Raw genomic sequence first — 12,128 nt, forward strand, 5'->3', positions numbered from 1 at the left:
GGAAAGTAGCTTCAAAGCAGTTGTTAGACTGTTAGATCAGATACTTCAAGCCTTTCTTTGTGATGAAATATTGATTTTTTTTTAACTTTGCCAAATTTCTACCAAATAGTGGATAATGTAATAATTTTCTGCTGATCCTGTAGAAGTTCAGTGTGAAATTAGGTATCTCACAAAGCTTTGTCTGTTCGTGTGGATGGTTTATCTTACCTCTTCAAGATAATGCTTGTGCAGTACTAAAAACCTGACTAGGTGTCAGATTGTAATTAATCTACCAGCTGTAGAGGAGATATAGCCTTGACATACTGGAGCAACAGGAGGATGGTTCAACAAGGAGAAATGCAAAGCCCTGCACCTGGAGAGGAACAATCCCATGCACCTGTACATGCTGGGGGACAACCAGGTGGAAGCAGCTTGGCAGTAAAGGACCAGGGGTCCAGGTGGAGCCAGCAATGGGCCCGTGTGACAAAGAAGCCCAGTGGGGTCCTGGGCTGCATTAGGAGTGTTGACAGCAGGTTGAGGGAGGTGATCCTGCCCCTCCACTCTGCGCTAGTATGGCCTCTCCTGGAGCAGTGTGTCCGGTTTGGGGCTCTGCAGTGGAAGAGTGGCATGGACATACAGGTGAGAGTCCAGCAAAAGCTGTGAAGATGGTGAAGAACTGGAGCATCTAACCTGTGAGGAAAGGCTGAGTCAACTGGAGATGAGGTTTGGGAAGCATCTCATCAATGTATGTGAATACTTTAAGGAGGGGTGCAAAGAAGAGGGAGCCAAGCTCTTTTCAGTGGTGTCCAGTGACAGGACAAACAGCGGGCACAAACTGAAACACAGGAGATGCTGTCTGAACATGGGAAGCTCGCTTTTTGCTGTAAAGATGACCAAGGCACAGGTTGCCCATAGTGATAGTGGAGTCTCCATTCTTGGAAATATTCAGAAGCCATCTGGACATAGTTGTGAGCAGCCAGATCTAGCTGATCCTGTTTCAAATGAGCTCAGAGTAATTCATTCCTTCTTCTTTCATTATGTGATTCTATGGAAGAAAAACATTCTGTCCTTGGTTGTTTTTTTGATAACGCTCTAGAGATTTTGAACTGTGTTGTGTCAAATGGGACTGCAAAAGATGGAACATAGAAAAAAATTAACTCTTGATTTGTTGAAAACAATTTGACATTGAGATTAAAGCCTGGAAGGGTATGTGTGATTTAGAAGACAATGCAAAGGGGAAAATGAGCCATTACAGTAAAAAAAAAAAAGTTCAGAGCATAATGGAAATCAAAAGAGGGGAAGTTTACATGGAAAAACCAAAAGAGCTAATGAAAAAGAGACTCTAGTGAACCTCCTGGGCATTATCCTGCACAAGCATGGTTCCATTTTTCTGGATTGCCTGTTTTGAGTAGAGATTTATGCTGGGGTGAAATGCACATAGCCCCCTTTTTCTGTATATATGTAGAGGAGCTTGTAGCTGCCTTGTCTGAAGTTTTATCTCCATTGCTTAAGATCAAACTTCGGACCTCTCTGTAGTTAGGATGTCTGCTCCTTTCTTACATTTCTCAGGTATGACTTCAACAGCAGCTTGCCTGCTAGTTGTGTTTTTGATAAATTTTCTTCATGCAATGAAAGAGAGCACACTCAGTCACTTCAGAAGGAAGCTTAACATGTGCCAGTTAAAACGGAAGTTTTTTAAAACCTCATGAGTTCTTCAGCTGTGTTTTGGACATCTGTATGATGTGGGCCTTTTGAAGTATTACTTTTTAAGAGTACCTTTTAAAATTCCTTCCATTTTTAAACTTGTCCAGTTCACATGAAACAATTCAAGTAGTAGGACCTGTTTTACTTAACATGCCACAGAGTTTTAGGGAAGTGAAAATTCTACTCACTTAGAATACTTATTTATTTTTATATCTTTTTCAGTTAGCAGTTCATCAATTAGCTATAAATTACGTAAAGTTGTAATTGTTATTCATTGAAGTATAAGCCAGTGTTCTGTTTAAAAAATGCTGTCCAAGGTGAATCTTCACCTGAAGAATACGTGAATTGAGTAAGCTGATGCTCCTGTTGCACTGAAAATAATTTGGTAATATATATCTTAGTTACATGAAACGTTAGAACAGATTTTATTTTTCTGTTGAAAAATGTGTTGGATTTTAACTTCTAAATGGCTCCTGCTTCATGCTGGCATGTGACCATGCCATTCCAGGTGATTTTTGTAGTGTGCTTTTTAGTGAGAATCCTTATATGGTTGAGTAAGAGTTTTACAGACCAAGACTGGCACTGGATCCAGAATAATTTTTAGAAAGGAACATTCTTGTACATCTTTATGGGCAGAAGTTGCTCTGTTCAGTGTGGAACACATTTAATCTGGTTTTGCACACATAACTTACTAAGACTGATCTGTGTACCCGGAGGAAAAGACAGATGTTTCTATCTGTGGTTTATGAAGATACTTAAGTATCAATCACTTCACTATGCCTTAATTGGATTGAATTCCTTGAGACCACGAGCTCTTCTGTGACCAGCTGAGTCAGGTCTCATACCTTTAATGTATTGCTTAAGTTTTCAGATGCTTTCCCATTCTTTTCTTGTCCTCTCTGAATTCAGGTATTTTTCCATGCTTTGTTAATTTTTCCATCTGGGGATTTAGTCTAGTTTCCAAAGAAAATGTTTGGTCTCTTTTTCAGTCTATTACAGTAAGTCTTGTGTGTGCTGGCTAATTTTAGCCAATTTGGTTACTGTGGTAGAGCTTTCAAATTGTTGTTTAAGTCTGGTGATAACAAATGGTTGATGAGAACTTCAGAGCAGAAAAGGTTACAGGGGAGTTAGCAGTTGTTGCAGTGTCTTACCAGCAGCCTCTTGAGGTATTTATTTTCTGGTTAATTAGCAAGTGTAACTTGGAGCCAGCTGGTTCAGAGACAGGGAGAGCTGTAGAGTGTGTGGCAGGGAGAAAGGGATAGCGCAGAGAGAACTGAAGGCATTGTGACAGTGAGGTTTGGGGGAGCAGAAGTAAATGAGAACATTAGTCTGAAGTTACTGCACTAGAGGAAAAGGATTGGAGGATAGCTGTGAAAAGCAGGAATTTATTGCTTTTCAGCTACCTTGTCTTCAGGAAGTTTGGAAGTTTTCACTTGCATGTTGTTTCTATTCTTTTGTGGTTTTTTCTGTTTCTTTTTTCTTTGTTTCTTTTCTGTTTCTTTCACAAGCTGCACAAGAAATGTTTCAATGGTTTAGAAGTCAGTCCAGAAGTTACTTCAAAACATTTTGGTACTTCCCTCTGGATTACAGTGTAAACAGTTGTAGATAAAGATCACAGTTCTCTGTGTGTGTGTGTGCATGTATAAAATCAGAAGATTACAAAGTATTACTTCCTTTTTTTTTTCCAGTAGCAACGGAACCCTTGATAAAAGCAGTATATACACTGTACCAGCAAAGGAATCTGCTCTTTCCAGTTCGTACATTGCTTTTGAAATTTTTTAGCAAAGTTTACCAAAAAGAAGATTTGAGGACACAAAGAATCAGGTAAAAAAAAAAAAAAGGCATATTGTTTTTAATTTCAAAATAGTGTATTTATTTTGGGAGTGAGAATACTGAATTTATGTGTAGATGTCATCAAACTTCATTCTGAATCTGTTTTGACACTATGTCAGTGGAATTTGAAAGTTTGTGTGCTCTGTGAAATGAGATGTACCAGCTTAGTTGTCTATCTTAGCATAAGTACTAGATAGATGTTAATAACTTAAATTTAGGTTGAAGTACACTGCTACAAGCTTGCTGTTACTGATTGTGTGGCAGTCAGTGGACGTGTCAAGATCGTGCAGCTGTAGCCATGGAGCATTTCCATCACTTCAGCCTGAGGTCATGAGCTTGTCACTTAGTGCCTTGGTTGGTGTTCTGATAGTGGCTGTGTAGCCTTTCTGACTTACTTTCTTCAAGAAAAATACTCTGTTGTTTTGGGAGTGTGGTTCCAAAGAGACTGGGTTTAAGAAAATATTCTTGTCTTTCTGGGCTCCTGGTTCATCATGGAACCTGTTAGATCTTGGGCAGCTTTTAGATACCTGACTTTCTTCAGATGTAGTCAGTAAGAGGAGATTATTCTCTCTATATAATGCTGTTGCAACAGTTTTTCATTAATCAGGTGTGTCCAGATTGTCTCCAGATCTTAACTTTTCTAGAATGTATTTTTCAGCCAGTCATCTAGTTCCAGGGTGTAAAAACCTTAAAGATAAATCATGTGTTGATGTGTATGCGTCATTCCTGGCTCATTTGGGAACTGCAGCTCCCCTTCAGGTACTGTAAAGCAGCTCTAAGGCTCTGGGAAGACCTTCTCTTCTACAGGCTGAGCAACAGCAGCTCTCTGTCTGTCTTCATAAGAGAGGTGCTGTAGACCTCTGATGATCTTCATGGCCTCCTTGGACTTGCTCCAATAGCTCCATATCCTTTTTATTTCTGGGGACCCAGAGCTGGATGCAGGACTCCAGGTGGGATCTCAGCAGAGCAGACTAGAGGAACAGAATCCCCTCCCTAGACCTTCTGCCCACGCTGCTTTTGATACAGCCCAGGACACAGTTGACTTTCTGGGGAATGTGATCTGTTTCTGCCACTAAAAAAAATCAAACCTCAGGTCTCTCAGAAGTCGTGGCATCTGCTAACACAGTCAAGTTTTGGCAAAATTGTTCCCTTCTACAACTTCTTTATTTTGTTGCATGTTCTGTTTTGGTAATGCCTGAGTACATGTTATTAGATCTACAGCCAGAAATAATCTAGTGCTATGCTCTGAACATTATAAAAAGTGTAGAGTATATGAAAGACTGGGAAAAAACACTTGGGAATGTCCCATTTTTCTCCTCTTTTCACACAGAGTGAAAAAGAGATCTTTTTCATACTAATTAATTTCCCTGAGGTTACATAACCACTGTTCTCTGTACTTACCTGAAAGTCTTGAACATCTCATTCAGTTTCATGGGACCATATGACCATCTGGAAAGCTTTAACTTTCTATCTTTAGACATCACAAATAGCAGTAGTTTTGCTGCTGTTCATCTTAGTCTTCTACATGGATCTGTGACATTTTTTAGTAACAGATGAATGAAATCTCAAAACTTCTTTGCAAAAAAGTATGACTGCATTTATGTCTGACAAGACATTTGAAGACAACATAATATTTGTGTACTACACTATTCCATTTCTTTCCTTTAGGAATAAGTGGGGTTTTTTAATTTCTTCAAAATGTGGGCTGTTCAGTAGCTCCTGGACATTCATATTGTTCCATTCACTTTGATGTTGTAGCTGCTTCACCCTCCTCTGACTGTTCTCCTCATTCTTTTAATTTATTTTTTTTCTCAGAAGGTTGTCAAGAATGGTCTAAGAGGAACAGAATTCACATTGGAGCATTTTTCAGAATTTTTGTGAATGTGTTTATTTTTTAGGTGTGTCTAATTCAAAGGATAAAGTAGGAGCTTTTGGCTGTTGCTGCCTTGTTGGGAAAAAACCCAAACTGACTGATTTATTACATGGTGCAGAATTAAGTTTTCTCTTGATGTTTTTTTAGTGTATCTTCACCCCCAGTCACTGGACACATACCGTGCACTGTGTGTATATATGCATACATAGTGTGTGTCTCTGTGTGTGTGTGCACATATGCATTTATGTACTGGTAAGAGCCTGAAAAGGCTATTCAGCCTCACGGTCTGCCCTCAGCACTGACCTATGTGAGATGCTATAGGAAGAAGACAAGAATTACTTTTACATAATACTCTAGCTTCCAACCATTTGAAGCCTGTACTTCCTCACTCTGCAGAGCTTCTGTGAGTTTATCACTCAGCAGGTGTCTGTATCATGAGCTTTTCTCATCATTCCTTGGACCAGTCTAAATCAAGAGCAACTGCAGCATTCTCTGGCAGGGAGTAACAAAGCTCAGCTGTGTCAAGACTCAACTTACTTTTGCTTGTTTAACCCTGGCTCCTTCTAGCTTCATTTGATACTAGCATCTGCTTCTTTCTGTGGAAGATGAATCAAATGTTTTATTCCCATCCACTATTTCCATGTCAAGTGATTTGAGATCTCTGACCCCACCTCCAACTCAGTCACTTCAATGGTCTGTTCTCCAGGCTTTTCCTTCTGTTGAGCAGTTCATCTCTATGCAAGGCCCTTCTCTCTTGTGTCATGGGTACTTAATTTCCTTGAAAAGTTTTTGGTTGGCAGGTCTTTGAGAGTGAAATAATCTGTATCGTCATCATGCTACTCTTGTTGACATCTTCAAAGACCTACTTTGAACTTCTTGATTTGCACTTGGCAGCTTTTTTTCCTGTGATCATCACTTTAGTAATAAGCTGATGAAATGTGGTTTCTAAATGATACTTGATTTGATAAGCCATGGTGACATAGAAATTATAGCCTATGAAAGATAGGATTAGTCCATACAGTTGTTTTACTTTGAGCCAGAAAGGAGAAATAAAAGCAACTTAGTCAAGAATGGGAAGAGAAGTTTGTGTGGGTTTCTGTTGTTTTATCTTTTTTTTCTGCAACTGATTTTTCCCTCTTTCCTTAGAAGTCGAAGTAAAGTTTTATCTCGTTGGTTGGCTGGCTTACCTCAGCAACTGGCTCTGCTTGGCTTGAGGAACCCTGAGCTTTCCAATCAGCTCATTGATATCATTCATTCCGCTGCTTCTCGTTCAAACAAGGAATTGTTGCAAAGTTTACAAGCCACTGCTGCTCGAATATACGGTAAGACTTTGACACTACAGCACGACTAAGTTTGTCCCTCACCTGGCAGGCAGGTTGCAGGAGGAGGAAAATCCTGTTGTTTCCTAGGTGAACCTAAAGACTGGTTGGGGGTCAGGGTTGCAGATTGGTTCAGTCCCCTAGAGGTTAAAATGAACTATGTATGTCATTTATTAGAGGGTAAAAAGATTGAGATCTTTTGTTCAAGTTAGTAGGACTTAAATCTGATAGACTGGAAACTTTAGTTTTTGGGTGTCAGAGAATCATAGAATCATTTGGGTTGAAAAACCTCTGAGATCCGAGTGGTGACCCAGCACTGCCAAGTCCACCACTAAACCATGTGCCCATATGCCACATGTTTTTTGAACACTTCAGGGGATGGTGATACCACCACCCTGGACAGCTTGATCCAATGCCTGACTACCCTTTCAGTGAAGAAATTTTTCCTAATATCCACTCCAAACCTCCCCTGGTACAACTTAAGTCATTTCCTCTCATCCTGTCACTTGTTACCTGCAAGAAGAGGCTGACTTACCCTCACCTGGCAGCAACCTCTTCTAAGGTAATTGTAGAGAGCAATATATTCTTCTCCAAGCCTCCTATTTTCTGGGCTAGTATTGCCTTATTTTTATGTCCATTTTTTTTCCCCTTTCATGTTGGTTATAACGTCCTCATGTCAGTGGGTAGCTGGTGGGTGCAGCCGGGGCGTGTGCTGACCGTGCGTTGTGTGCCGCAGATCCGCTCGAGGGCACGCTGGTGCTGCTGCCGGCCGAGGCGCAGCGGCGCCTGGTGCAGCTCGTGTACTTCCTGCCCTGCCTGCCCGCCAGCCTGCTCGCCTGCCTCAGCCGCTGCTGCATCATGGGCAGGATGTCCTCCGACCTCGCTGCCACGCTCATCGGCATCCTGCACATGAGGTACCGCGCTCTGCGCTGGCTCCGGCCAAAACCAGCCCGGGTGGGAAGTTAGTCATGAGCTTGGTGATCAGTTTGCACACAGGAAATCAGTATAACGTGCAGGAACTGAAGGTGTGGTTGGCCTGTTGCTTTGACTCTGTCTTTACACTGCCCGATTTTTTACAATAAGTGTTGAGAAAATCATTCTGCTGTTTAAGTTGGTAAAGACCTTTAAGACCGAGTCCAACTGTTAATCCAGCACTGCCAAGTCCACCACTAAACCAGTTTTTAAGTGCCATGTTCATCTATCCATATTATTTTACTGTCTTTGTATATATTAATGAAGTCTGCCAAGAATTTTCATCCTGAAATACAAACATTAGTGCTTTTAATACCTGGGTCCTTTCAGTAGGGATGCAAAGCAGCATTAGCCTATCTCTTAAAAAATCTGTAAGGCTGCACAGTATTGAGCACCTTCTACCCAGAACGTTATCACCAGTGGTCTTTGTTCTGCCACCAATTGCAGCTTTTCCTTGTGAATACTTCAACCTGACACAGCTGATAGTGAAAAACAACCAAGCAGTTTTTCTCATGTTCTGCTTTCTTTCAACTCACTTTTTCTCCAGTTACCACACCTAAATAGCCAATTTATAGTTGCTAGGCAAGTGCCTTGTTTGAAATTATTAAAGCTCTTGTTCTTTTTGTGCTGGCTTGAAAGAGGGTAGGTTTGCCTGTGAAGTTAGGGAGCAAAGCTGCTGTTCCATTGAAGTGAATGGAGGGCTTGCTGAGATTTCACAAGGGTGTTTTGCTTTGCTACTTCTGGGAAAAACACATTTTTTTCCATTGGTCAATATTGTGGAACCTTGGATAAGCAAGCAGGAATTAAGCTTATATGAATTATGCTTAAAGTGATTCTTGATGCTTTTTGGATCTGAAACATTTTTAATTAAAATAGGAAACAACACAATGTACTGTCAAATACAGACCTGTTTGTATTTGCTGTGTAACACATGGATAAGGTGACTAACATAAGAAGCAGTAGTGGTGAAATTTATATCCTATATATGTAATGCATTACTGCTGTAAAAGTGAAATTTAGTCTAGTTTTGGGAAGCTGGACATCAGTTTTTATTTTTAAAAATGAAAAATTGTCTGCCATGTACTGGAAGCTCAGTGGCAAAGTGTAACCAATTCAAAGACAGTCATTGTAAGAACTGAAGTCAGTAACAAGCACTCAGGTGCTTAATTTGTTGTTAGATCCTAGTGGATCTTCATTGTGAGAGATTTTTGTAGTAACGGGATGCCTGTTTTCTAAAAATTACCATAATGGTGCAGGTGGGTTGTGGGCATTTGATCCTTTTGACAGAAGATGCATGTGACCAACGGAAGGCAGTGTTCTTACCAAAAGTAGGTTGCATGATGAGAGCAGAGGAGGAGTAAATTCTTTGTTTTCAGAAGTGCCAAGGAAGTATTTTTGATTTTAATTTTTGGCATTTGAAACATGTTTTAAACTTACTTTGTATTCAAAGACTGTAGATAATCAACCAAGATCAAGAAGTCTATCTGAAATCACTGATTGAAAGAAAAATGTACTGATGTACTTAACAATGGTGCAGTTTTTTTATATTGATAATCCCTGACAGTCCTCCTTTCTGGAAGCCTGCAAATTTTGATGAAACTTGAAAAAGAGAGATTGCTCTTGACCGAATGTTGTTTTTATTTGATAAATCTCTTCTCACTTTATTGAGAGGAATCAGTATTAAGTATTTTGATTCGTTTTGCTTAGAAGCACATCTGAAAATAATACAAGTCCTTGGAAAAATTAAAATGAATCTTTCATAGACAAAGTGAATGGAAGAGATTGAAAATACATTCTTACCTATATATCCAAGTTAAAAACTTGTACAGGTTACAAAGTGCTTGTAGATGACAGCTTTTTTAGCTTTGGCTTAGGTGAAATGCATTTTGTGGAAGATTCCTTTTACTCTCTCTCTTTTTTTAATTTTTTTTTATTTTTCTAGTGATCATGGCAGTAAACATTTTATCCTAAAAGATTCATCTAGGGTGCCTTAAGGACTTGGGGAACCAAGATGGTAGAAAGATTTTTGGCTGAGGGGGTTGTCCAAAAAAAGTTGCTTTGTCTACTTAAAGATGCAAGGTTAGGGAGATGAGTGAATACTAACTTTTCAAGAAGAGAAGAGTCTGATACTTCTTTTTCATTGTATAGTCTAAAAAACAATTGTAGATTTTCTAGATATGAACTTCAGCTGGGCTTTATGAGTTTCGTAACCTGTTATTGCACACAGGATAAATGAACCAATTTTCTATCTTTTATCAGAAAGACCAAGCCAAACTATTGTATCCAGTTTTGTGGCTCGTTTTTAGATAATGACATGGACAGACTGGATTTTCAAGAAGAGCATAAAATGATAGTCTGTCACTTGTGATAATGGGGAATGACTGACAAATGGTCGTTTTAGGTACATAAGGCTGGGAAGATGTCAGAGTCAGCTGTGTACAAGACTGTTGAAAAGGAATGGGAGAGTGCAGTTTTAGCAAGATTAAAAATACAGACCTTAAATGTCAAGAGAGTGTTTGGTTTGAGTGCTAGCAAAATTTTATGGAAGCAGAGATACATACTGGAATGGGTTATGTAGCAAGGGGATACAAATATATTTCATTGGAAATACCTAATACCAGGCAGTCGGGTTGGGCATGGACGGCAGAGGGTAAAGCCTTGAAGGAAGTAGAGAGACTGGGTAACTCCTGGTCATCGTTTACAGCTCTTGTGATACTCAGGGTTAAACTTTCTAGCTTGTCAAATGAATGGTACTATAAAAAAACATTTGTAAGTCCGTATTTCTGTGCCACAGCTTGGTTCGTGGGACATTTTGTGTACTTTTAGATTGTGACTCGGAGGGAGAAGCTGTCCCAGATCCCCCGGGAGCCGTCATTTACGGTACCCCGCTGCTGGCGGTAGATGGCGCTGTTTCTCTTCCGGTGCATTCCCCTTCCCTGTGCTGAGAGGGGACTCTCCCTAAATTTCTCTTCTCCTATGGAATCTGCTTATCAGTCAGGCTTTAAATTGAATGGATTCAGGAGCGTCAGAGGGTTTGGTATTTGTTCTTAATTTCTTCAACAGCCTTTACTCCCGTGCTATTTTGACTGGCAGAGGATGGCTGTTTTTACACGCATCCGAGAGTGCTCGTGTGCAGCCGTGTGTATTTGGCAGGGACCAGCTATGTTAAGGTGCATTCACTGAGAGTACCTATGGATCATCACAAAACTTGCAGTTATTCCCTGAACAATCATTAGAAACTGAAGGAACTCGTAGGTTTTTTTGTGTGTAAACTGTAGAGCTAACAGTAAGTGTATCCAGATGGTTCAAAGCCTGTGATGATATCAGGTGGTAACATTAGGCTATAATTATTGTGCATTACCTTTCAGATCTTTTTTTTATTTTGTTTATTAGAAGTGAATTTTGAAAATATGTAATAGTTTCACTTTTTATTTTTGCAATGGTGAAGTGAATACCCAAGTGGTGTGCAGGAGCCCATTAAGTGAGCTGTGTGTGCTGAGAATCAAAATGATGTTGGCAGTATTTCCATATAGATTGGGAAGGTTTCTGAGCCCCTGGGAGGTTGGTTTCCTATACTGTTAAATTATTAGAATGGTTTCTGTAGCGCTTTTGGTCTACATTCACTGAAGCTGGCACAGACCAAGGACTGTTCTGAAAAGAGAGCTGAAGTGCAGCCACCCCATTTTGGATGTTGCTATGAGCATGGCAGGTTTGCACTAATTGGTCATGATCTCTGTGCCAGTGAACACACATTGCTGGTGTTGAGGTCACTGGGATGGCAACAGCTGATGAGTTTCAGGTGAAACTGAGGATCAGAAGGCTTAATTTCCCTGCTGTTCTCCTCAAATGCCTGCCTTGTGCCTACTGTATGGGATCTGAGATGTAAGTAGCTTCAATAAATCCAGGCGGGTCTCCACCTGCCTGAGAGATGGAAGCATGCCAGGGTTTTGGATATAAGTCATACAGGTGAGGAAGGGTGTGGAGCGACGTGAGTGAACAGTCTGTCATTTCTCCCTGAGAAATGAGAGAGAGCCGCTTCTTGACAGGAGATGAGTTCTCTGATTTGGCCTCTGATTTAAGCCTCTGATAAGCTTACATTTATAGAGAAAAATTGAAGGGTTGGGGTAGTGTTTTAGAAAGTGTTTTGCATCAAATCTACTGGATGGGAATCTTTTGGATCTTCTTGGTGGTACTATTTTGATATATTGAGATAAGCCATTCATCTTGATGCAGTGTGCCACATTTCTAGAGTTAACTTCAGTATTTATTATTCATTTATAATTTATTGGAATAACTATTAAATAAGCAAATAGTAGTTCACTGCTAGTGCAAGGTAAATGTGTTGGTTTGGAATATACAATACATGGCATGAGTGGCTCTTTGGCTTGAAATTCCAGTCATAGCTTCGCCTTGACAGTGGAGTTCTGGTAATTCCTTGAGGCCATGGA

General features: G+C 40.1%; 1 protein-coding gene across 3 annotated transcripts in view; it reads left to right on the forward strand.

Moving 5' to 3' along the window:
- The window catches only part of TEX10 (testis expressed 10), a 55,254-nt gene that overhangs the window by 14,679 nt on the left and 28,447 nt on the right, over nt 1–12,128 (forward strand). For 2 of the 3 annotated variants that reach the window (XM_038126117.1, XM_038126123.1), the window contains exons 8-10: nt 3,372–3,507; nt 6,536–6,711; nt 7,445–7,622. In XM_038126117.1, the coding sequence (XP_037982045.1) occupies nt 3,372–3,507; nt 6,536–6,711; nt 7,445–7,622 (490 nt within the window). The remainder of the gene's footprint in view (nt 1–3,371; nt 3,508–6,535; nt 6,712–7,444; nt 7,623–12,128) is intronic. The other variant, XM_038126133.1, reaches the window with a different exon arrangement.

This window comes from Motacilla alba, chromosome 2, assembly GCF_015832195.1.
Source record: "Motacilla alba alba isolate MOTALB_02 chromosome 2, Motacilla_alba_V1.0_pri, whole genome shotgun sequence".
NCBI lineage: Eukaryota > Metazoa > Chordata > Aves > Passeriformes > Motacillidae > Motacilla > Motacilla alba.